At 32.8% G+C, this 21900-nt stretch overlaps 6 protein-coding genes across 6 annotated transcripts; 3 read left to right on the top strand and 3 right to left on the bottom strand.

Moving 5' to 3' along the window:
- Nucleotides 1–396: 396 nt before the first annotated feature.
- LOC128386693 (uncharacterized) lies at nt 397–1779 on the bottom strand. The gene is made up of 2 exons (XM_053345761.1): nt 1468–1779; nt 397–983 (listed from the first exon to the last, which is right to left on the bottom strand). The coding sequence occupies exons 1-2, from the start codon at nt 1631–1633 to the stop codon at nt 703–705; spliced, it is 447 nt and encodes a 148-aa protein (XP_053201736.1). The 5' UTR covers nt 1634–1779; the 3' UTR covers nt 397–702.
- A 1036-nt stretch (nt 1780–2815) lies between these two features.
- On the top strand, nt 2816–4427 carry LOC128386694 (uncharacterized). Its single transcript, XM_053345762.1, has 2 exons — nt 2816–3142; nt 3780–4427. Exons 1-2 carry the CDS (start codon nt 2977–2979, stop codon nt 4058–4060), a joined length of 447 nt encoding a protein of 148 aa, XP_053201737.1. The 5' UTR covers nt 2816–2976; the 3' UTR covers nt 4061–4427.
- A 1783-nt stretch (nt 4428–6210) lies between these two features.
- LOC128386699 (armadillo segment polarity protein-like) lies at nt 6211–7752 on the top strand. The gene has a single exon (XM_053345772.1). The coding sequence runs from the start codon at nt 6211–6213 to the stop codon at nt 7750–7752; it is 1542 nt and encodes a 513-aa protein (XP_053201747.1).
- Nucleotides 7753–8055: 303 nt separating this feature from the next.
- On the top strand, nt 8056–9067 carry LOC128386692 (uncharacterized). The gene is made up of 2 exons (XM_053345760.1): nt 8056–8442; nt 8520–9067. Exons 1-2 carry the CDS (start codon nt 8375–8377, stop codon nt 8944–8946), a joined length of 495 nt encoding a protein of 164 aa, XP_053201735.1. The 5' UTR covers nt 8056–8374; the 3' UTR covers nt 8947–9067.
- A 46-nt stretch (nt 9068–9113) lies between these two features.
- Nucleotides 9114–12245, bottom strand: LOC128386690 (uncharacterized). Its single transcript, XM_053345756.1, has 6 exons — nt 12079–12245; nt 11818–11947; nt 11604–11746; nt 11266–11395; nt 9748–10899; nt 9114–9594 (listed from the first exon to the last, which is right to left on the bottom strand). Exons 1-5 carry the CDS (start codon nt 12134–12136, stop codon nt 10647–10649), a joined length of 714 nt encoding a protein of 237 aa, XP_053201731.1. The 5' UTR covers nt 12137–12245; the 3' UTR covers nt 9114–9594; nt 9748–10646.
- A 187-nt stretch (nt 12246–12432) lies between these two features.
- Nucleotides 12433–21027, bottom strand: LOC128386700 (fatty acid synthase-like). The gene is given in 9 exon segments (XM_053345773.1): nt 12433–12748; nt 13412–18045; nt 18048–18366; nt 18369–19711; nt 19714–19998; nt 20001–20233; nt 20235–20316; nt 20500–20652; nt 20853–21027. Coding segments are annotated over 9 exon segments (7344 nt in total). The 3' UTR covers nt 12433–12628.
- Between the last annotated feature and the right edge of the window lie 873 nt (nt 21028–21900).

Raw genomic sequence — 21900 nt, forward strand, 5'->3', positions numbered from 1 at the left:
AAGGATGAAGTCGTTCGAGGTTTGAACCCTTAACTTGTTTTGCTTTCGATTAGATCAGATTTTCATGTGAATTCATATTAATACCCTTGCGAGATTTTCAAGTCCTTACTCACAAAAGTTCTGGACAATGTCCGTTTTTCATCACGGAAGTTACAATCTATTTATATACATAATTATTGATTCAGCGTATATCATTTGATAGTGATTAATGAGAATGAACTGAGAGAAATTGATTAAAGTTGTTTGATCAGAATCATAGTGGATAATGATGATAATTGGAAAATAAATTATCGTAATCTGCATCACGAACTGATTCAATTATCTGACTGCACGAACTGAATTTTGAACTTTGATATGGATTCAGATTTCAAGTTGATTGAATGAATAGATGTTCAGTTTATTTATTTTAATTTAGTAAAATGTTTTATTTAAATTGTTTCAAGTTTGTTCCTTTTCATAATTGATGGTACAAGTGAGTCTAGTCTGCAATTAAAGTTATAATCGTAAAGAGAAAATTGATTTGTATTGATCAGGAAACGGAAACAAAAGAAAGAAAATTTTAAATTTGAAAAGTTCGACGGCAAATAAGTCGACAATATTTTTTGTTCCATCAAAAAACTTATCCATTGATTGGTAATCATAATTAACTGATTGTTGTTGTTGTTTTTGTTGTTATTATGTTGATTATTATGTTGGACATTTTTAACAAACGTCGCTGAATAAACTGGACATTCGACTTTGTCTGAATTCTATGAAACTAATTCTTCCATCTCGATCAGTGTCACATTCAGTCATCAATCTTTCAACATCTTCCGCGGTAAAAGGCTTGTTGGACATCGCAAAGGCCATTTTAATCTCGTACCGATCAAGGTAACCATTTTTATCGGCATCAATCCAATCGAAAAGTTTTCGCAAGTTACCATGTTTCTCGGCGATAGTTTCCAGAAAAGCTTTCAATTTATCAGAAGTAATAAAACCATCGCCTTAATCATGATCAGAGAAAATAATAAGTAAATAAATCAAATCAGAATATAAAACAAAATAATACAATTAGATTCATGAGAACCAGAATTTACAGTCAGAATCAAAGATTAGTTAGTCTTTCTCCGTTCTTACCAGTGAATTTGTCTATTTTGTGACTATAAATCATTCTAATTATTTAACTGTAGCAATTAATTTAGTTGATAAACAACGTGAAATGTTATTCTTAGCTTAGTTTACGACTAATTCAAAATAATTTAAATTTGATTTGCATTCGAAATGGGATTAAATTAACTACTTGTTGCTTAGAAACAAAATCTGAACTTTGAAGTACGAACATAAATCCTTCGAGTATAAATGAGTTAATTAGATTGAGATGATCCAATGAAGAGATTATAAATCTTTCATAACAATTAGCATTCAATTATATTGGATTATTTATTAGTTGTTATTATTGTGTGAATGAATTTGATTAGATTAACTTACTTTGAATTTCCTCGATTGTTTGTGTAACTGTCCCTTCTTCCGGGTGAAGTCCGAGTTGTTTCAAAATGTGTTTAAATGTCGAGATGTCAAGTTTACCTTCTTTATTAGCGAGAGAATTGAAATAATCTTTCAAATCACTTTCCTTGATTTCCAATTTGTCGCCCATTCTTATGATTTAATAATTAACACAAAAAATTGATACTTAAAATAAGGGAAAAAGAAAAAATGAGAGAGTGAGGTGGCGAGTGAGCGAATCAGTGAGATAATGTATGTGTGAAAGAAAGAGAGAGAGAGAAGAGATGAACAAATTAAAACGAATTTGAATATTTACAGAAAACAATTAAAACTCGAAAACAACAAAAAAGGATATTCACTTGAAAGAGACACTGAAGATGTGGCGATGATGATGATAATAATAATGAAGATGAGGTGGTGGATGAAAAATAAGAATATCTTCCCTCCTTGGAACAACTGAGAACGAAAATTTTGGCGATTGGACAATTTTTACTTCATAGAATAACCTCAACCACTCTCACTCTCTTTCTCTCTCCATCTTTCTTTATCTCTTTCTACATTTTGCTTCTCTCTCTCTCTCTCTCTCTCTCTCTCTCTCTCTTTCTTTCTTTCTTTCTTTCTTTCCTCCATGATAAATATAAATTCAACGCCAAGAATACTCTCTCTCTCTCTCTCTTTTTCTCTCTTCGCTTGAGTCTTGGCTTAGATGAGCCATTGTGAGAAATCCGCCTCTTCGAGAATCTAATCATTCTCTCGTTTTATGTCGACTTTTCTCCATCATCTCCAACGTAATTAAAGAATCAAGTGAGAAGTAGAGAATAAATTGTTATAATTAAAAGGTTGATGAAGAACATGTTCCAAGTGATTGAGATGATGGGGAAGAGGCGGAGATCGTTTACAGTTGGGATTTTTTAGGAGATAATCTGTCTCAGAGTCTCTTCCGTTTATCGTCATCTTCCTTTTCTTATATTATTTCTTTTTCTCTTTCTCGTTCGCAGCTTTTATTCTTGGCGTTGAATTTATATTTATCATGGAGGGAAAGAAAGAAAGAAAGAGAGAGAGAGAGAGAGAGAGAGAGAAGCAAAATGTAGAAAGAGATAAAGAAAGATGGAGAGAGAAAGAGAGTGAGAGTGGTTGAGGTTATTCTATGAAGTAAAAATTGTCCAATCGCCAAAATTTTCGTTCTCAGTTGTTCCAAGGAGGGAAGATATTCTTATTTTTCATCCACCACCTCATCTTCATTATTATTATCATCATCATCGCCACATCTTCAGTGTCTCTTTCAAGTGAATATCCTTTTTTGTTGTTTTCGAGTTTTAATTGTTTTCTGTAAATATTCAAATTCGTTTTAATTTGTTCATCTCTTCTCTCTCTCTCTTTCTTTCACACATACATTATCTCACTGATTCGCTCACTCGCCACCTCACTCTCTCATTTTTTCTTTTTCCCTTATTTTAAGTATCAATTTTTTGTGTTAATTATTAAATCATAAGAATGGGCGACAAATTGGAAATCAAGGAAAGTGATTTGAAAGATTATTTCAATTCTCTCGCTAATAAAGAAGGTAAACTTGACATCTCGACATTTAAACACATTTTGAAACAACTCGGACTTCACCCGGAAGAAGGGACAGTTACACAAACAATCGAGGAAATTCAAAGTAAGTTAATCTAATCAAATTCATTCACACAATAATAACAACCAATAAATAATCCATGATAATCCACTTCTAATTTCGTCGATTATGTAATGCTAGACTTTTCGTTTCTGAGTCATGACAAAATACTCGAAGTATTCGGAGGTGTAAATATAGATGATTATCTTTGAACAAATTTAGCTTCTCATGGTTGATGAAAAGCTAAGTGATTGCTCTGAACAAGACTGTCTTTCAGTGTAAACTATTAACAATCAATTCTAAATAACTAATAGATAATTTTAGAAACATTAATCAGCCATCAGAATGAATCTCACAGTTGAAAAGTTCTAAAATCGGGACCACAGGTTCGAAGTCTAGTTTAAATATAAATACATTATGTCACTTCAAGACTTTAGAAACTGTATCGATGTTAACAGTAACTAGGATTCTACTTTAATTGTTCAGATTTAATTTGATGTTTCGGCTTTGAAATGCTGTTCAATTTGAAGCGAAATCAGTTCCAGAATTTAAACCGTTAAGTACATTACATCAAGATTGATTGAATGATTTGCTTTTAATTTTTACTAATTTGAATTGTAATATTTTGTTTTATATTCTGATTTGATTTATTCACTTATTATTTTCTCTGATCATGATTAAGGCGATGGTTTTATTACTTCTGATAAATTGAAAGCTTTTCTGGAAACTATCGCCGAGAAACATGGTAACTTGCGAAAACTTTTCGATTGGATTGATGCCGATAAAAATGGTTACCTTGATCGGTACGAGATTAAAATGGCCTTTGCGATGTCCAACAAGCCTTTTACCGCGGAAGATGTTGAAAGATTGATGACTGAATGTGACACTGATCGAGATGGAAGAATTAGTTTCCTAGAATTCAGACAAAGTCGAATGTCCAGTTTATTCACCGACGTTTGTTAAAAATGTCCAACAGAATAATCAACATAATAACAATAACAACAACAACAACAATCAGTTAATTATGATTACCAATCAATTGAAAAAGTAAATTTAACAGAAAAGCTAAAGAATGAAAAAGAAAATCGTTTGATCAGAACTAAATCATACACATAAACTACATCGAAATCATGAAGTTCAGTTTGTATCTTCATCTTAGGTCAAACATTTTTGCAATTTATCTTAATTCTCACACCTTAATCATCTTAATTACTGTGATCACATCCTAATTGTTAACACACTAGGTTCATGTGTATCCAGATGAATGAAAAAAAAGAAACGAAACATTTGAATCAATTACAATTCTATTCATTAAATCAAGTTCAATGAATTTCGATAACATTTTCAATCAAATTCATTGTGGATGTTAATCCATGAAAGAATCAAATTAATTTACTTTGCCAATGAGAAAAGAGCATCAACATTAATCCAAGAAAAAAGACTAATCCTTGTTTAATCTAATCAATTGTTTCCATCAACTTTGTTTTCTTCGTGAGTTTTGTAATCCGTTTTTTGGCTCATTTTTAATTTTTCGTCTAAAATCAAAGTTAATTAAACTGTTGATCTAATTTAAATTCCCAATTAAACCAAATAAAGTAAGTAGATCTCTCGCTATTCCACAATCAAAGTTAATTTTTCACCATTGAAATTTTAGATTAATTCAATTGTGACATTCTCGAGGAATAGTCTTTATATTAACCACGAGAATCGTTTAAATAGCCAAAAAATTGGATAATTTTTTATCATCAAATTAATTAATGAGAATCAGGTTCAAGTGATTAGTTGTAATTTGTTTTCTTATTATTTAGTAATCAATAATTGTCGCAATTTACTTAATTTTGGTTCTTTGGTTTATTTTGGTTTTCTCGACCCTTAGAGGTGAAGAGGTTAAAATCCTTTCCTTAGTGTTATCACCTCGATTTATTTATATAAGTTGAATTTGACATTGAGGGATAACAAATTGTTATAACAAAATCATCATGTTGACGATGATAAAATGATTATAAAAGAAGATAAAATTTTGTAATCTGGCAGAAATTCAATTTAAAACAAAATTGATAATCTAAAACTACTTGTTGATTGAAATTTTCACACAAGTTGAATGAAAATATCATTCATCTTTTCAGGATACACTGGAAAAGATGAGACAGTAAATTAATTCCTATGAACATATGCATGGATTAAGTTGACTGTTAAATCACGTAACACATAATCTGCATTAGTTATCTTGATGATTTAATGTTGTAAAACATCCTGGTAATTGAAAAGTTTCAATAATCTCAAGATTGATTACACTTTACAGTAAAGGAAAAGGTGAATCTCAATGTAATACTATCAAGTATAGAGATCTAATCAAGATTTTCCTCATCGAAAATGTCTTCAAAATCATTATAAAAATCGGTATGAACAAGTTTATCATTAGATGTAAGGTCCATCATAACGGTACCCGAAGTGTCATCAAAATCCATGTACTGTCCACCCTCTGGAAACATTTCATCAACCACAACACTTGCAGAATTTGAGCCTCCGGGCTTATTACCACCAACAGGAATTGGCCTCATCTTCCCCTGGTTAACTTGGTCCCGAAGAGAATCTGTGGGAACCAAACCAAAAAAAAGAAGAACAAAACAATTAAACAATTAAACAAACAAATGATTAGAAGCAACAATTAAATTACAAGAATAAAAAAACAAAACAAAAAGTGTCAACACAATTGAGGAATTGAAGAAGGAACCAAAATACTAACCCAGTTTTACTTGTTAAGATTTCGCTAATTAAAACAAATAGAAAAAGAAAACAAATTGAGAGTAAATACCAAAGATCAAAAGGTTGAGAACAATAAATTAATCCAATTCCAATTGTGATTAGACTATTTAATTAGCGTGGAAAAGATTAAATTTAGTTGGTTGATTGGTTTTAAATTCCAAAGTAAAAGTCATCTGGTGATCTACTTGTTACTCGAATTCGCCGCCACTAGAATGCAGCGTGTTTTCGGCGGCGCTGGTGGTTAGAGAATTGGGATCATTGTTCCTATATGATTGTTGATTTTCAGTTGAATGTTTCAATTTTTTTGTTCTTTTTTTGTTTAATTGTTTTTGTCAAGTTTTGTCATCATGAATAGTGAAAATTTTAAAAACATCAAGGGGGGTTCGTTAATCAACGATTCGGGATTTTGTTCTGTGGCTCAATCAATAATCGATGATGAATGGAAACGCAATGACCAAAGTCAAGCTTCATTACCTTCACCTAATCAGCAAATGCAACCTGATAGGATGGAAATGGCATCGAAAGCTATTCCAATTTTAATTGATCTTTTGGTCGATGAAGATACTGTTGTTCAGAAAAAAGCTCTGGACATGGTTCTTCAATTATCACAGGAAACAGGGAGTCGTGAGATGATCAGTGATTCTCCTCAGCTAATTGCCGTTCTTCTTGATACTCTTTCAAAGAGTAATAATTTGGAATTGATTGAGAATGCTGCTGGTATTTTATACAATATTTCTGAACATCATCTTGGTCGTCAAACAATTCATAAACTTTGTGGTATCCCGGAATTGATCCGAATCCTCAGCTGTGACAGCGAATCCGTCATCCATCTTGCAATCTCTGCCTTACATTTACTACTTTTACACCAAGATGGATCAAGAGAGGCTGTAAGATTAGCTCAGGGTTTACCTGTCATGGTTTCGTTACTTTTCAATCCCAATGAACAATTTTTATCTATCGTCATTGACTGTATCCGTCTTTTAGCCTACGGCGACTCTGAGACCAAACTTGTTATAAATCATCTTGGTGGTACCAATGAGCTTGTAGGAATTTTGAAGAATAGCTCATATCCACATCTACTTTGGGTGACATGCAGCACCTTGAAAGTACTATCTGCATGCCCAATAAACAAACGAGCTATCATAGATTGTGGTGGCTTACAAGCCTTATCATTACAATTGAATCCAAACATTGACATTCATGTTGGTAATTGTTTGTTCACAATAAGAAACCTTTCAGATGCTGCTGTCAATGAAGAGGGATTGGATATGTTATTGTCTAAAGTTTTGGAAATCCTTCAGGCCACATTAGCCGATACAGCCACACATGAACCCACCATTACCTGTGTCGCAGGTATTTTATCAAATCTTACGTGTAATCAAACCAATAAGAAAATAGTTTACGAATTGGGTGGAGTTGAGCTTCTAGTTGAAACGATTGTCGCTCTACGAGCCAACAATGAAATTATTGAACCTGCTGTTTGTGCTCTTCGTCACTTGACCTGCAGATATTTCGAAGCTGAATTGGCAGCTCATAAAATCATTCAATGCCAGGGTCTGGTACCAATAATCAACTTATTACATTCGCGTAGTTGGGCCATTAAAAAGGCTGTTGTTGGTCTAATCAGAAACATCGCATTGTGTGAGGCCAACATTGTTCCGCTTCGTGAACATTTTGTTATACAAAAATTAGCTGCTGTGCTCGAAGAAGCCAACATAACTGCTCAATCCTATGACATTGGCGGAGGAATAGTTTCACCTGTTGATCCTAAAATTGAGACCATAATAGAAGAAGCCACTTCGACATTAAAGATAATGGCCAAAGATCCATTGAACAAGGAAATGATTGATGGAATTGTTTGCTATTTTACCAATAGCGTCCAGATTTAATTCGATAAGAGTTTGATGATTATTATCAAAGAATATCAATTGATTAGTAAATTGTGGACAGAACCAAATTGGTAAATTAATCGTTTAATAAACTAATATTTTATTTACTTTTAACTATTTTTTTGTAGTAGTGATTTTTTAATAGATTAAATTTTTTATAACCTGACACTGAGCTCTTTAAATTGTTCCCTTCAATAATTTAAATTGATTTTGTTAATCAGCGAATTGGAATGAAATGAAAAGTTCAACTGATGCGACATTTTTGATTTTCTTGTTTATTTGATTGCAACTTTGAAGTGACAAGACTAAGCTTATTAACGTTAATTCTTTCATTAATTGTTGATTGTTGGTCAACATTTGATTGCGCTACTACTTGTCAAGGGACAATTTTATTTGATTATTTGTGGCTAATTGTGATTGATCAACCAGGAATGAACATCTTCCCAATCATTCACGTTCTAAGTGTTGTACTAAATTTAACCAACGGATTAAATGAAACAAATAGTTCACAATTAACGGAGCCTTCGCCATCTTCATTGTTACAGGGGGAAGTTCAACCTTATCCCTTGGTTCATCCAACAGAATCTCAGCTGATTAGTGATTCTGAGATTCTGATGTTCTGATGCCGCAGTCTCCTGAAAGTCGACGAAATGTCCAAAGTCAAGGATCGCATTCTGATGTTGCACATAAGTAAGTTAATAAACGACTCGAATAATCAATGACGATGATCTTTAATTTGTTTATTTTAATTTTCGAAAATCCTAAAGAAAATCTTCCGGTCATGATAATCGAGATGCTGCTCAGAAATGGAAACAAGGTTCAGAATCAAATGACCACGAAGATGAGAAATTGGTCGAAGAATATAATAAGAATAAAGGTCGAGTGTATGAGAAAAAATGGTCATGGGAAAAAGAAAAAGGCTCCGGACATGGTTGGGAGAATCAGGGTCATTCTAATCGCGATCATTTGAAAGGTTCAAATAATCGAGAATATGAATCAGGATCGAAAGGTAATCAAGGAAAAGAGAATTGGTCACAAGAGAAGAAAAAATCTCATAAACTCGAAGATAATTATGGAAAGAAATTCGATTCTAAAGGTTCAAAGGAAGAAGCCAAAGATTCACATGATCATCATGATTCTGGAATCAATCAATTTGATGATTCACATTATCGGAAACAATTTAGTTACCTTTAAATTGACCATTTAAATTTAATTTCCAAAAAGAGCCCAATTAAATTGCCATTCATTCAACAAAAGAAAATAATTTGTTAATCATCGTATTTATTTTCCTTCTCATTAAATTCATCACTTAATTGTCACTATTTTTATCTGATTGTTGAAAGAAAATTTTAAAAAATTAGTTTAAAGTATAAAAAAGTCACTTTTGACTTTTGATTGATAATTTATTATATTCGATGTTTTTTCAGATCATAGAAATTAGTTAATAGCAATTTTAGTGAAACCATGTAACATATCTTGATGATTTAATGTTGTAAAACATCCTGGTAATTGAAAAGTTTCAATAATCTCAAGATTGATTACACTTTACAGTAAAGGAAAAGGTGAATCTCAATTTAATACTATGAAGTATAGATATCTAATCAAGATTTTCCTCATCGAAAATGTCTTCAAAATCATTATAAAAATCGGTATGAACAAGTTTATCATTAGATGTAAGGTCCATCATAACGGTACCCGAAGTGTCATCAAAATCCATGTACTGTCCACCCTCTGGAAACATTTCATCAACCACAACACTTGCAGAATTTGAGCCTCCGGGCTTATTACCACCAACAGGAATTGGCCTCATCTTCCCCTGGTTAACTTGGTCCCGAAGAGAATCTGTGGGAACCAAACCAAAAAAAAGAAGAACAAAACAATTAAACAATTAAACAAACAAATGATTAGAAGCAACAATTAAATTACAAGAATAAAAAAACAAAACAAAAAGTGTCAACACAATTGAGGAATTGAAGAAGGAACCAAAATACTAACCCAGTTTCACTTGTTAAGATTTCGCTAATTAAAACAAATAGAAAAAGAAAACAAATTGAGAGTAAATACTAAAGATCAAAAGGTTGAGAACAATAAATTAATCAAATTCCATTAATAATCATTGATTAGACTTTTAATTAACGAGAAAACAATTGGTAAATTTAAAAGGAAAATCAATCGAGACTCTGGCGACCCCTAAGTTTTAAATTCCGCGAAATTTAATAGTTTTTACTTTAAAAATCAAAGATTAATTAAGAGAGTTGAACAAAACTTAATCTAATGAATCTGATTCAATTTATTTCACATTTTGAAATAACTAAATGTCTCCATGTAATATTATTAGTATCATAAGCGTTAACTGTTAATCTCCATCAGTTGATATTTTTGTGTAATTGTATCATGATTAACATCAAATTCTGGAGTCAAGTTCTATTGCCAACTGAACTTTTATCATCAGTTGAATTTTCATTCGATGATCTGAAGCCTCTGGAGTAAGAAAGAGGATAAGAAATAGCTTTTAACTTCTCCCTTACAAGAAGAAAAATTTAGTTTAGCTAATTAAGAAAAAGGGAAGAGAGAATAAGGATGAGGATGAGAAAATGAGGAGGGAGTGGATAGAAAATTGTAGAAGATTAAGATACAATTATGAGAAAGATTTGGCTTTTTGTTGGTCAGTAGAATCTAAAAAGGAGAGAAAGAAAGAAAGAGAGAGAGAGAGATCTTCATAAAAGCTAAAATGACCACCAGGTAGTAGATACACAGGTAGATACTCAAGTGTAGAAAAGGAACAAAGAGTAATGATGTTTTTCTCTGGTAAGAAGGAAGATGAGGGGATGAGGAAAAATGATGAAGGAGAAGTTGAGAGAAAAAAATTGACCATAATGAGCGTTGAAAGGCTTTCACAGATTTGCAAAAATGTCCATAATCGGATTATAAGGGGTCATGCTTTTGGAAGATCTTGAGTCTCTCTTAGGCAGGGTGGGGATTGTGGCACAACGTTCTTTAGCCCCAGGGCCAGTCCATTGTCCACAAAGTGTTTCCAATACTTCACGAGTATAGTTAATGATCAACTCATGTATGTATTCATCAGAGTCTGGGGGGCAAATACCTTCAATACCCTTCTCCATACAAGCTCTGAAAAATGAAGAGTAACTGTAAGATCATAAGTCCCACCAACCAAATGATATATTAGGTTAGAGGAAGACAAATACCAGAAAAGGGAGAAGAGAGAGAGAGAGAGAGAGAACAACAGGTAAAAAGAGAAAGATAATCATTAGTAAAGAAGAAGAAAATGACGATAAAAAGAAAGAGAGATTAAAGTAGAGAAAAGAGAAAGAAAAATAAAAGAAGAAGATTAGTAAAAAGATTAGAGAAAAACAAACAATATGAATGAAGAAAATGAAGGAACAACAAGATGAGATGATTACAGAGAAAAGGAGATTAAGACAAATATTGGAACAAATTACACAACAATTAACAAAGAAAATTAGGAGAAACAATTAATCGTAATCAACATACCAACAAGTCATTGCAATTTTATTCCTCGAATCAGCACCTTTGATCCTCTCGAGATTGTCGATATATTTGTCCATACATTGGTGTAGAGCATTGATATTCTTGTTGACACATGAGAATCGACGAATGAATTCTAATAATGATGAGGAAAAAAAGAACAAGAGAAACAATTAAGATAATTAAAGAAGAAAAAGCAATATAAGTAAATGAAGATGGATGAAGAAGGAAGAGATAAGAACAATCAATCAAAGGACGAGATTAGATGAGAAAGGAGAACAATTTATATTAATGATAGAAAACAATGAGAAATCAATTGATTAACAATCGATTATCAATCTTACCTTGTCTTCCCTCTTGAGTGTTGCAAATCCTATTGACATTGGTTTCGACAGCTCGATTTAGGACCGATGATATTTGTTTCGGTAAAGGTAGAAGACATTGGCTCGAATATGATTTTAGACATTTACCTGCTTTTCGAACAGATCTAATGATGTAAACAGAAGAGATTATTTTTTATTCGATAGAAAAAAGTTTGATTATCATGGTGTAACTTACGAGCAATATTTGTCCATTTCACTGATTGTTTGGGGCATTCGCGATTCCCTGTTACCAACGACAAACAATTTAGAAGCACAAACATCAGCTTCTATTGCTTTTCCAGGTGGACATTGGTCAGCAAGGGTCACTAAATGGTAGAAAAGTTGGAACAATTAATCAACAGACTTGAAACATTATCATGTTGCTAAATTTTTAGATAAAACAAAGGGTTGAATTGAACTAAAGTTTAATTGATAATCGTTTCTAATGAAAACTTACAATCAAAAGTAATTAAAGTAAACATTAGTGATGGTAAAAGAAATACAACTGATTCCATATTAAAACAATTGAATTTTTACTTTGAAACACAAATAATTATCTTTGACTGGTTAGGATGAGGAAAATGTTGGTTAGTCTTTTAGCACTTTTGAGAAAATAAGTTTGTTTCTGTAAAAAATATCATCTTCAGACAAGAAAACAAGAAAGTGACCAGCATAGTGACCATTAACATCCATTGAAGCTTTATTACAATTGTAATTAACTTTAACTTGTCCAGTTAAAAATGTAAACTATCGAAATCAATGTGTCTCCATTCAAAAATAGATTGATTATTATTTCTCCATGAATTTTATATTTGCACAGCAATCGACAATCGGGAGCTCCAAGCTCTTTATTCAAAATAATTTTAAACTTATTCTAATAGTAGTTGTTTGAACATGAGAAAATTTCATCATGATAAACTGATTCTTTCATTTTTATATTTCCACTTTTCAAATTTAAAAAATGATCGTAATGTATTAATAATAAGTGAAAAAGAACAAGAGATGAATTATAAAATGATATCATCTTCTTGTATATTGAAGAAATTGTTTGCTATTTGATCGATTGCGTCCAAATTTGCTCCGATTACAGTGTGGTGATTACCTTCAAAATAGTGTTCGGTTCCAAGCTAAGAGAAAATAAAGAAATATTCAGTTGATTAGTAATTGTTTCGAATAAAATTGGTAAATCAACCAATGAGTTTAAATGTTTACTTACTTTGAATTGAGTTTGTTTTGCGTTTTGGAATAATGGTAAATCAGTTTTAGCTCGAATATGAATTATTTCAGTTAATTTCGAATTCAGTTTTGGTGAATAATTGATGAGCATTTGTCCTTTTTGAAAAGTTAACTCATTAACTTTAGAAATCATATCTGCTTTATCTTCGGGAATTCCTTTATCGATCATTATTTTTGTGAACTTTTCGAATCTTTCTTTCGATTGGAACAATGAGCTATTTCCGATCGATTGATTCGCGTCCAAATTCGTATTCTTCGAATGCTCCTTTAACAAATTCAGTCTCTTGTATAATTATATCGTCAGTATAGTTCTCGACATTTTTGTTTTCAATCAGCATCAATAAGAATTAATTTCTCAATTATTGGTCCACTCTTGTATTTATTATTACTCGGTAGCTTTTAACTCAGTAACGGATTTTTAATTAATTTATTTAATTGTTATTGTTTGATTGTCTGCCACCTTATTTCTCGAGACTTTTAAGAAGATAACAACCTAATTTAAACAATTAATCTTCGATAATTGAGTCGATTAATTGATCAATTATCACCTAATCAAATCGAGTCTCCAATTCACAAGCGATATTGTAACAAATAATTCCTCCAAATGAATAGCCAACCATGTGTAATTTGTCATTTGGTAAATGATATTCGGTCAGATAATCAGCATAATAATATGCAGCAGACTCGACTGAGGTAAGAGAGGAAAGATCGTAAGTCCAATTAAGGCCAAGTGCTGGTCTTTTAATACGATCAACGAGACATTTCAACAAATCATAATTTCCTTCAATTGGAGGAACATAATAAATTGGTTTGAATGAATTTGATTTTACTAAATCATTAAGATTACTGATTATTGCTTCTGGAACTTGAAGAGATAAAAGTGATCCAAACTTTTCTTTCGTACCATTCAATTCATTGATGTTCGAGCTGCTATTTGTTAATAATTCTGATGTTTGTTTATCGTTTTTTATTTTGTTTGATAATTCCTTCAATTTAATGATGGTAAGGGCTCGAATTTCTTTCGAATTCATTGAAATACTGTACTGTTTCTCTAAAACTTGTTGAACTTCGACTGCCATCAATGAATCAATACCAAGTTCACCTAAAGTAACATGAGGATCAAGCGAATTGATATCTTTGATGCCTAATATGTGACTGATTGAGCTGATTATGTCTCTAGATACAAATGCAAACTTTTTCCTATCGATTGCTCGAATCCAACTCGATACAACCGGAGAAGGATAGATTAATGCTCGTTCTAGTACAGAGAAACAAGAGTGCATTCGTTGAGCTGCAGTTCCACGAACTGAATCAATGTTAACACCTATTTTTTCAACAACAAATCCAACATCACCAACGTATCCCCATTGAATCGCTAGGCCATGAAGTCCATGTTTGAATCTCTCTTGACAAATCGATTCTATGTAAGAATTGGCTAATCCATAATTAGATTGACCTGTATTACCTCGTCCACAAGCGACTGATGAGAAGCAAACGAAATAATCAACTGGAGCCAACGAGCGAGTTAATTTATCTAAATTCTTTGTTATGCTAATTTTAGATAAACAAACTTTTTCATAAGTTTCAGCATTTTGATCGGATAATAAAGCATCAGACAAAACGAGAGCGCAATTAAATATCCCACCAATTGGATGAGGTAAAAGGGACTCGAAAAGTAAACAACAATCTCGTTCATTAGTTAAATCATGTGTCGATATGCTGACATTAGCACCAAGTGACTCTAATCGCTCCAAAGAAAATTTATGATAAGATGATTTAGGTCCCGATCGAGAATTAAGGACCAATTGACGAACACCTTTTTTGACCAACCAAGATGCTAATTCCAAACCAAATCCACCAAATCCACCAACGATAATATAAGCTTTATTTGGATAGAAAAGCGGTGCTGCGATTGATAATGGGATCGATTTAGTTGATAATATTTTATCAACGACTTTTGATGTTTTCGTTGTCGAGGAATATTCATCCCTAATTTCATGTTTAATCTTAATTAACACTTTACCACTGTGTTTACTTGAGGCCATAAATCGAAAAGCTTCCATAATTTGATCTGCCGCGAACACTTTTCGGGGAAGGGGTTTTACTATTCCTGAAATGATTCCTTTATTTACAAGTATTTTGATTTTCTCTCGGTACTTTTTCGTGATATTTTCATTCTCAGCAAAGCAACTCGAACAATTAGTGAACGCATCGATCAGAATAGCATGGAAAGTTTTATTTTCATCGAAAAGCCCCACGTTGATCTTATTGTTCTGCATCATATCATATTTACCGATTTCAAGGAACCGACCACCCGGTGCTAAACATCTAACACTTGCTTGTAGTTTGTCCTCAGATAATGAATTGAGAATCACATCAACACCTCGACCATTTGTGTGTCTAAGAACATGTTCTTCGAATGAAGTTGATCTCGAATGAGCGAAACTCGTCTCGTCCAGTGAAGGGAATTGTTCTTGAAGAAACTTTCGTTTCTCATCCGAACCAACCGTTGTGAAGATTTTACAATTCATACTTAAACAAATGTTTATCGCTGCAATTCCTACACCTCCTGTTCCTGCGTGGATAAGAACAGACTCGCCCTGGCGAAGTTCACCTCGAATCAATAGACTATAAATCACAGTTGTGTAAACGACTGGTACGGTTGCTGCATCTTCCATGCTCCATGTCGATGGAATAGACCAACAGAAATCATTTGATCCAATTATCAGTTTAGTGGCTAATGCTCGATGAGGGACAATACCCATAACTCGATTACCATTCGAATCGACACCAGCATATTCTACTCCAATCGGTGTTGACATCTCTACAGGAGTGCGCCAATCGGGATTAAGATTAGAAGGTAATCTTCCAGTCGCATGCATAATATCTTTGAAATTAAGAGATGAATAGTTGATCGTCACAAGAGATTGACCTTTTTTAGAATCAGGAATTGGATTGAATTGAGTCCATACAAGTGATGAAAGATCACCAGGAATTAAACACTGGACATAAGCATCTTTACTTTGGATTAAACATTTGCTATCGGTCTCTGGTTTAGTTGGTATCTCGAAGTGACAATAATCTCCCCATCCAAGTTGATCATCATAAATATTGAATTTACAATCATTGGTTATTAGTTGACGGAAAGTTGGACTATGCAAATCAATTGATGATAAATCGATTCCTTTAGAACCAGGTTGAAGAGCAACACAACGAATTCGAGATCCGTAAGGTTCTAAACTCAGACATTTAGCTAAACCGAGTACACTTACATCGGAAACATTTTGACTAACCAACCAAATGATTGATTCTTCGTCGGCTTTTATTTCATCCTTGAGATTATCGAGCCAAGAATATTCAAATGGATTAACTCGGATAATCTTATGTTTCTCAAGATTAATCGATTCTGGTAACTTTTTGAACATTAATCCGACCAAAGGTAACGAATCAGGTGAAAGTGTTCGTTTACTTATACAAACCCAATTATTTTCTTTCATTTTTTCAATCAGTGAATTTGAATCAATTGAATTTGGAAGAAAATCTTTCAATAGATTTTGAAAAAATGGGTTTGATCTGAGACTTTCTAAGTTTGATGAGTTCTCTCTGGTCAATACCAACAAATGACCATTGGGTTTCAGAATCGATTGAATTTTATCAATATTTGAGATAAATGAATCAATCGACTGATTAGTCATTTTGTAAATAACTAAATCGTTTTTACTTAGATCACTTGGAGCGGGTGACTCGTCGATATTCCAAACAATCATATTCACAGTCGAAAGTTTATCAACGGTCTCTGATTCAGGTACATTAGATCGAACCAAAGTATAATCGACTTTCATTGAGCCTAATGATTGTGTTTCGAGAAATGATTGAACGGAATCAAAAAGAAAACATTGAGTATCATTGATTTCGACAATTTTTGATTGCGAATCAATATCTCCACCATAATATTCATGAAGTGTCGCAGTATTTACGAATGGCTTTAAAAATCGTTGATTCGAATAAAAAACGGAATTTTTACCAATCAGTAAGTCATCAGATAGTTTAGAGGCAAATTCTGATGTCGTTGGTTTTTCTCCTCGACACAAACAGATCAAATAATTAGCCAATGAATGTTGGTCTTTTTTCAGGTTAATGGTGTTTGTTAATGATGCAATTTCCTGATCAATGTTACAGTCACTCGAGGTTAGAATCTTTTTTCGTAACAAATCAATAAGACCAAAGACCAGTGATGAATATGATTCGATTGATTGTAAGGTCATTTCATCAACAGCACCACTTTCATCGAATGGAGTGAAATCATAAGTTTCAAGAATAACTAATTGGTTTCTCCGATTAGTATCGGTTGCATTGAGCCCTCTGACCCAAACACCATCAGTTGACAATGTTTGTGTAATTGGATCATGATGAACATCAAATTCAGCGTATAAGTGTTTCTGTGTTATATTTCCAGTTAAACTTTCATCTCCAATTGAGTTTTCATTCGTTGATTCTGAAGCACTTGTGGTTCTAGTGGGTTGAGATGATCTATTGAAACGATTAACTGTCTGCATAATAGAAAATGGATCACAAATTAACAACGGAAATCCAGTCGGAATATAAAGATCACGGTTATTTTTATTAAATAATAAGGCCAATTGTAAGACCGAATCAGTAAATGTTATCCAGGTTTTCAGAAAGCTGAAAAATCCTGCTTGTGCTCTTTCTATCATGGATGAAGCTTTTAATTGCGAACTATTTGGTTCTCGCCATTGAACTTTCCCATGTGATCCTGAGCTCGAAGCTAATTTTATGCATTGAAAATGTGGACCATAATCGTAACCACGAACTCGCAACTCTTTGTAAATATCTTCTTTACTGAGATAATATTCACGAGATTCCTTGTCAAGCTTAGAATGATAATTTCTAACCAGATTTAAATCTGGGTTTCCAAATGCTTTACCAAAAGCAACAACAGCACCACTTTCGGAAATACTAAAAGATCCGTTATAAGGTAAATACTGAACAGTAAACTTAACCTCCTTTTCGGTTAAAACTGTAGCTCGAGTCAGTCTAATATCACGGAATTCAATTGGAAATCGTGTTACTACAGTTCCGAAATACTTAGCAACTGTGTACCATACAAACATCATTAAGCCCGTCGCTGGATAAAGTATTCTGCCATCGATCTTGTGGTCTGCTAAAACCAATCTTCAGAATCAGTAAGATTAACTCGAAATATACTAGTTGTTGAGCCTTGCGTGTCATTAAAGTGTTCAGGATATTTGAAGACTTTCCAATCAGCCGAATGATCAAATTTGATTAATGAATTAAGTGAAAGAGTATCAACTGGAACAGGATAATTAACAGTTGGATATAAATGTTCAAGACAATAGTCGATTCCTTGGTCAGCGTAAATTTTACCTAAACAAGTAAATAAACTGTAACCAGATAGAAACCCTTTGTTGGATAAATCATATCGAATCAGATTAGATGGTGAATTTTGTTGATTAGAAATTGATTTCGGATGAAATGTTGATCATCTGCGTTGACTATCATGGATGAAGCTGATTCTGTCAACTCTAAAATCACACGAATGTACTCATCTGGCTGAAGGATATTTCTGATCAGGTAACTTTTTAAATGGTTCATATTAATGATTCCTTGATATTTAATTGGACGCATAAACAGAACCGTATTGAAATCAAAAAACTCATCGTTCTCTAGCGATTCTTTAGGCCATTTGACCTTAATATTAGCCATTTGTAGATCGACAATTGTATTAAACATTTCATCATAATGTCCAGAGATGATACATGATTTACCTGATGTTTTCTTTGTGAGTTTGATTCCTTCTGATAAATGAGGTTCAATTTGTTCATATGACGATAAAACTTCAATTGTTGGATTAATTATTGATTGATTCTTTATTTGGACGAAATGTCCAAACCAATAAGCCGTTAGAATGACTTCTTGTTCAGTCAACTTGTTGTTGGCATAAAGATAAATCAAAGATCCAATTGTTGGAATCGCAACTCCATCGATATTTAATTGTATCGATTTAATATTAACAATCGCCAATTGAATAGCAATTGATGTAACAATCGATTCCAAAGAGTTGGTAACTCTAATCTCACCGAAAACGAGATCAAATAAATTCAAACCAAATGGTGTGAGATAAGTTGTCAATCTATTGATTGTATCGGAGAAAACAGGCAATTTTCTTAAATCCGAATGAACGTTAATTGCAGTAGTTGATGATGTTAAATAGACTTTTTTCCGTTCAACTGAATCGAGTTGATTTCCAATAAAATGTTTCATTGAATATTTTCCAGGTTCTCCTTCAATCAATGTGAATCCACGATGAGGCATTTTACGAGTTTTTGAATATCCATTAAGAAGATCAAGGAATGATCTGGTTAATTTATTGACCGATGATTCGAGGTAATTTTGGGCACATTTTATGCCTTCAACTGAACGACCAGGGATATTTACTAATCGAGGTAATTTTGATAGAGTTAAATTGAACTCATCAGCCGATGACTGAACATTATGACCACGGAGAATAACATGAGCATTAGCACCGCCGAAACCGAAACAATTCAGTGAAATAATTTCATCTTCGAAAGGAGTAATTGTTGTAACTGGAACAATTTTCTTATTCATTAGTCCTTCAATCTTTGGATTAGGAGTTTTAAAATGTAAATTAGGAGGAATCAAACCTGTTTGAAATATAATGTTGGCCTTAATTGTAGCACAAATACCTGATGCAGATTCAGCATGTCCCATGTTTGATTTTAAACATCCAACTTTCAAAGGAGTTGATGGATCTCGACCAATACAAAAAACATCGTAAATTGCGTTTAGTTCAACGGATCACCGGCTTGAGTACCAGTACAATGAGCTTCGACGTATTTTACTTTGGTTGGATCAAGACCAACTTCGGTGTAGGTTTCATAAATCAATTGTCGTTGTAAATCGATCGAAGGAAATGAAATGCCCTGATCTTTATAACCATCGGCATTGGATCGGCAATTATTTATCGTTGAGTAAATGCGTCTAGCATCTGATGCTTTTTGTAATACGATACAGCAAATGCCTTCAGATCTTCCATAACCATCAGCTGATTCATCGAGACATTTTGATTTACCATAACGGAAACCATTTGTAGGTCACGAAACTGCAAAGTGACCGCTGGTACTAAGCAAATGTTGAATCCAGCGACCAAAGCTTTATCACAAATCCCTAACTTAATAGCTGTAAATGCTTCATTTAGAGCAGCGAAACTTGACCCGCAGGCGGTGTCAAAGTGACACACTGGTCCTTTCAGATCGAAAATATAAGGAATCAATGTCGTATACATTTGTTTGTATTCAGGATACTCAAGTGGCTCCACCCCAAGCTATTTCGGTCTCAGCAAACGACGACCCATAGAAAAATCCAGTTTTAGAACCTCTTAACGTTTCAATTGACAAACCTGAAAAGAAATGAAATAAAGTTTTCAATCAGTTTTATTATGATTAGTTGATAATAAAAAATTGTCCGAATTTATAGAGTAAAAAAGTTTTACACTTATTAGAGTTTGTGCACACAAAGCATCATAACTATTTAAATATTAATGAAACTCTTGATAAACTATTGATCGATAATCATTTCTTACCCGAATCAATGATCGCCTCATAAGTAACTTCCAGTAACTTTCTCAATTGTGGATCCATATGATGAGCTTGATATTCAGGAATCGAAAAAAATTGAGCATCGAATTTGTTTAGATTACAAACTTTTCCACTTGCTTGAGGTAAACCATGATGACCTATAAATCAATCAATCCGACCATTAACAGCAATTTATAAATTATGATAAACCTAAGATAATTAGACTGATTCGCAAATCTTTGCTTTTAAACAGCAGCGCAAACAAAAACACTTTTTCGCAATTAAAGTTATTATCATGAAGAGTAACAACTGAACAAGATGAACTTTTCTACCCAAACTATTGAAATTATTCAATTACCTGAACGGAATCGATCATTTCCTCCGGTCATCATATCAACAGATTTGAACAGATTATCAGCAAGCTCATCCACCGATTCTGATTTCGGGAATCGTCCAGACATTCCCGAGATGACCACATCCTCTTTCACTTTCCATTTACGATGAATAAAGTTATCATTGTATTTAATATCCATGTTCTTTGCTTCCAACTAGACAAAATATCAGGACAGTTAACAAAAAATCAAAAACAATAATAATAAATCAACGGAAACAAATTAATTAAAATCGTATCGATAGCAATTAAGAATAATATCACTTGGGAGAAAAAGAGATTTGGTGAAATCGTTAACCATTTATCATAAATAAAATAAAAGAATGAATTTCTCTCGATAACCGATTTTGTTAACGAATGAAAATGAATCAAATTTATCTGATCGTAAGTAAAGCGAGTTGCAGTTTAAAATTAAAATTTCTTACCTTAAATTGTGATAAAAACAAGAAAAATGTTAGCAATTTAATTGAATCGCCATCTTCTTATCACAATTTCAGATAATTTAGTATTTTAAACTGCAACCGACCTTATCTTTACATCGTTTAGCTACCTACGAATGTGCTCAATGCATGTATACGCAAATAAATCATTTCCATCATAGATAAGATTATATTAATTATATTTTGCAATAAATCAATGATAAAAATAGTTGATAAAGAGATCATATTTATCAAATGTATTTGCATATTGTCCTTGGATAATCAAAAAAAGAAAGCCTTGAAAGAAAGAAAAAGTTTTATCTAATCAAATAATTAAATCATTTTGCATAAAATCGAAACGACAAAAACTGACATGATATTACTATTTACAGGGCTTTTGGAGATCGAGATGAACATCAACTATACATGTAAAGTGGCCTCAGAAAGTTGTAATAGAAGCTACATATACAATATTTGTCTAATCTCACTAATTGTCTGTTGTGGGACATTCGCGATTCTTTATTACTCACAATAAACTTTAAAGCACAAACATCAGCTTATGCTTATGCTCTATTGCTTTTCCGGGTAGACAAGTT

The sequence above is a fragment of the Panonychus citri genome, unplaced genomic scaffold (genome assembly GCF_014898815.1).
Source record: "Panonychus citri isolate SS breed McGregor unplaced genomic scaffold, ASM1489881v1 Contig00072, whole genome shotgun sequence".
Classification (NCBI taxonomy): domain Eukaryota; kingdom Metazoa; phylum Arthropoda; class Arachnida; order Trombidiformes; family Tetranychidae; genus Panonychus; species Panonychus citri.

Excerpts from the sequence above, each read along its gene's own strand:
- LOC128386693 (XM_053345761.1), bottom strand. The coding sequence starts at position 1,633 with ATGGGCGACAAATTGGAAATCAAGGAAAGTGATTTGAAAGATTATTTC. Across the intron at positions 984-1,467 it reads AACAATCGAGGAAATTCAAA|GCGATGGTTTTATTACTTCT; the intron begins GTAAGTTAATCT and ends ATCATGATTAAG.
- LOC128386694 (XM_053345762.1), top strand. The coding sequence starts at position 2,977 with ATGGGCGACAAATTGGAAATCAAGGAAAGTGATTTGAAAGATTATTTC. Across the intron at positions 3,143-3,779 it reads AACAATCGAGGAAATTCAAA|GCGATGGTTTTATTACTTCT; the intron begins GTAAGTTAATCT and ends ATCATGATTAAG.
- LOC128386699 (XM_053345772.1), top strand. The coding sequence starts at position 6,211 with ATGAATAGTGAAAATTTTAAAAACATCAAGGGGGGTTCGTTAATCAAC.
- LOC128386692 (XM_053345760.1), top strand. The coding sequence starts at position 8,375 with ATGCCGCAGTCTCCTGAAAGTCGACGAAATGTCCAAAGTCAAGGATCG. Across the intron at positions 8,443-8,519 it reads CATTCTGATGTTGCACATAA|AAAATCTTCCGGTCATGATA; the intron begins GTAAGTTAATAA and ends AAAATCCTAAAG.
- LOC128386690 (XM_053345756.1), bottom strand. The coding sequence starts at position 12,136 with ATGGAATCAGTTGTATTTCTTTTACCATCACTAATGTTTACTTTAATT. Across the intron at positions 11,747-11,817 it reads GAAATGGACAAATATTGCTC|ATCTGTTCGAAAAGCAGGTA; the intron begins GTAAGTTACACC and ends TTACATCATTAG. Across the intron at positions 10,900-11,265 it reads AAAATTGCAATGACTTGTTG|TTACTCTTCATTTTTCAGAG; the intron begins GTATGTTGATTA and ends ATGATCTTACAG.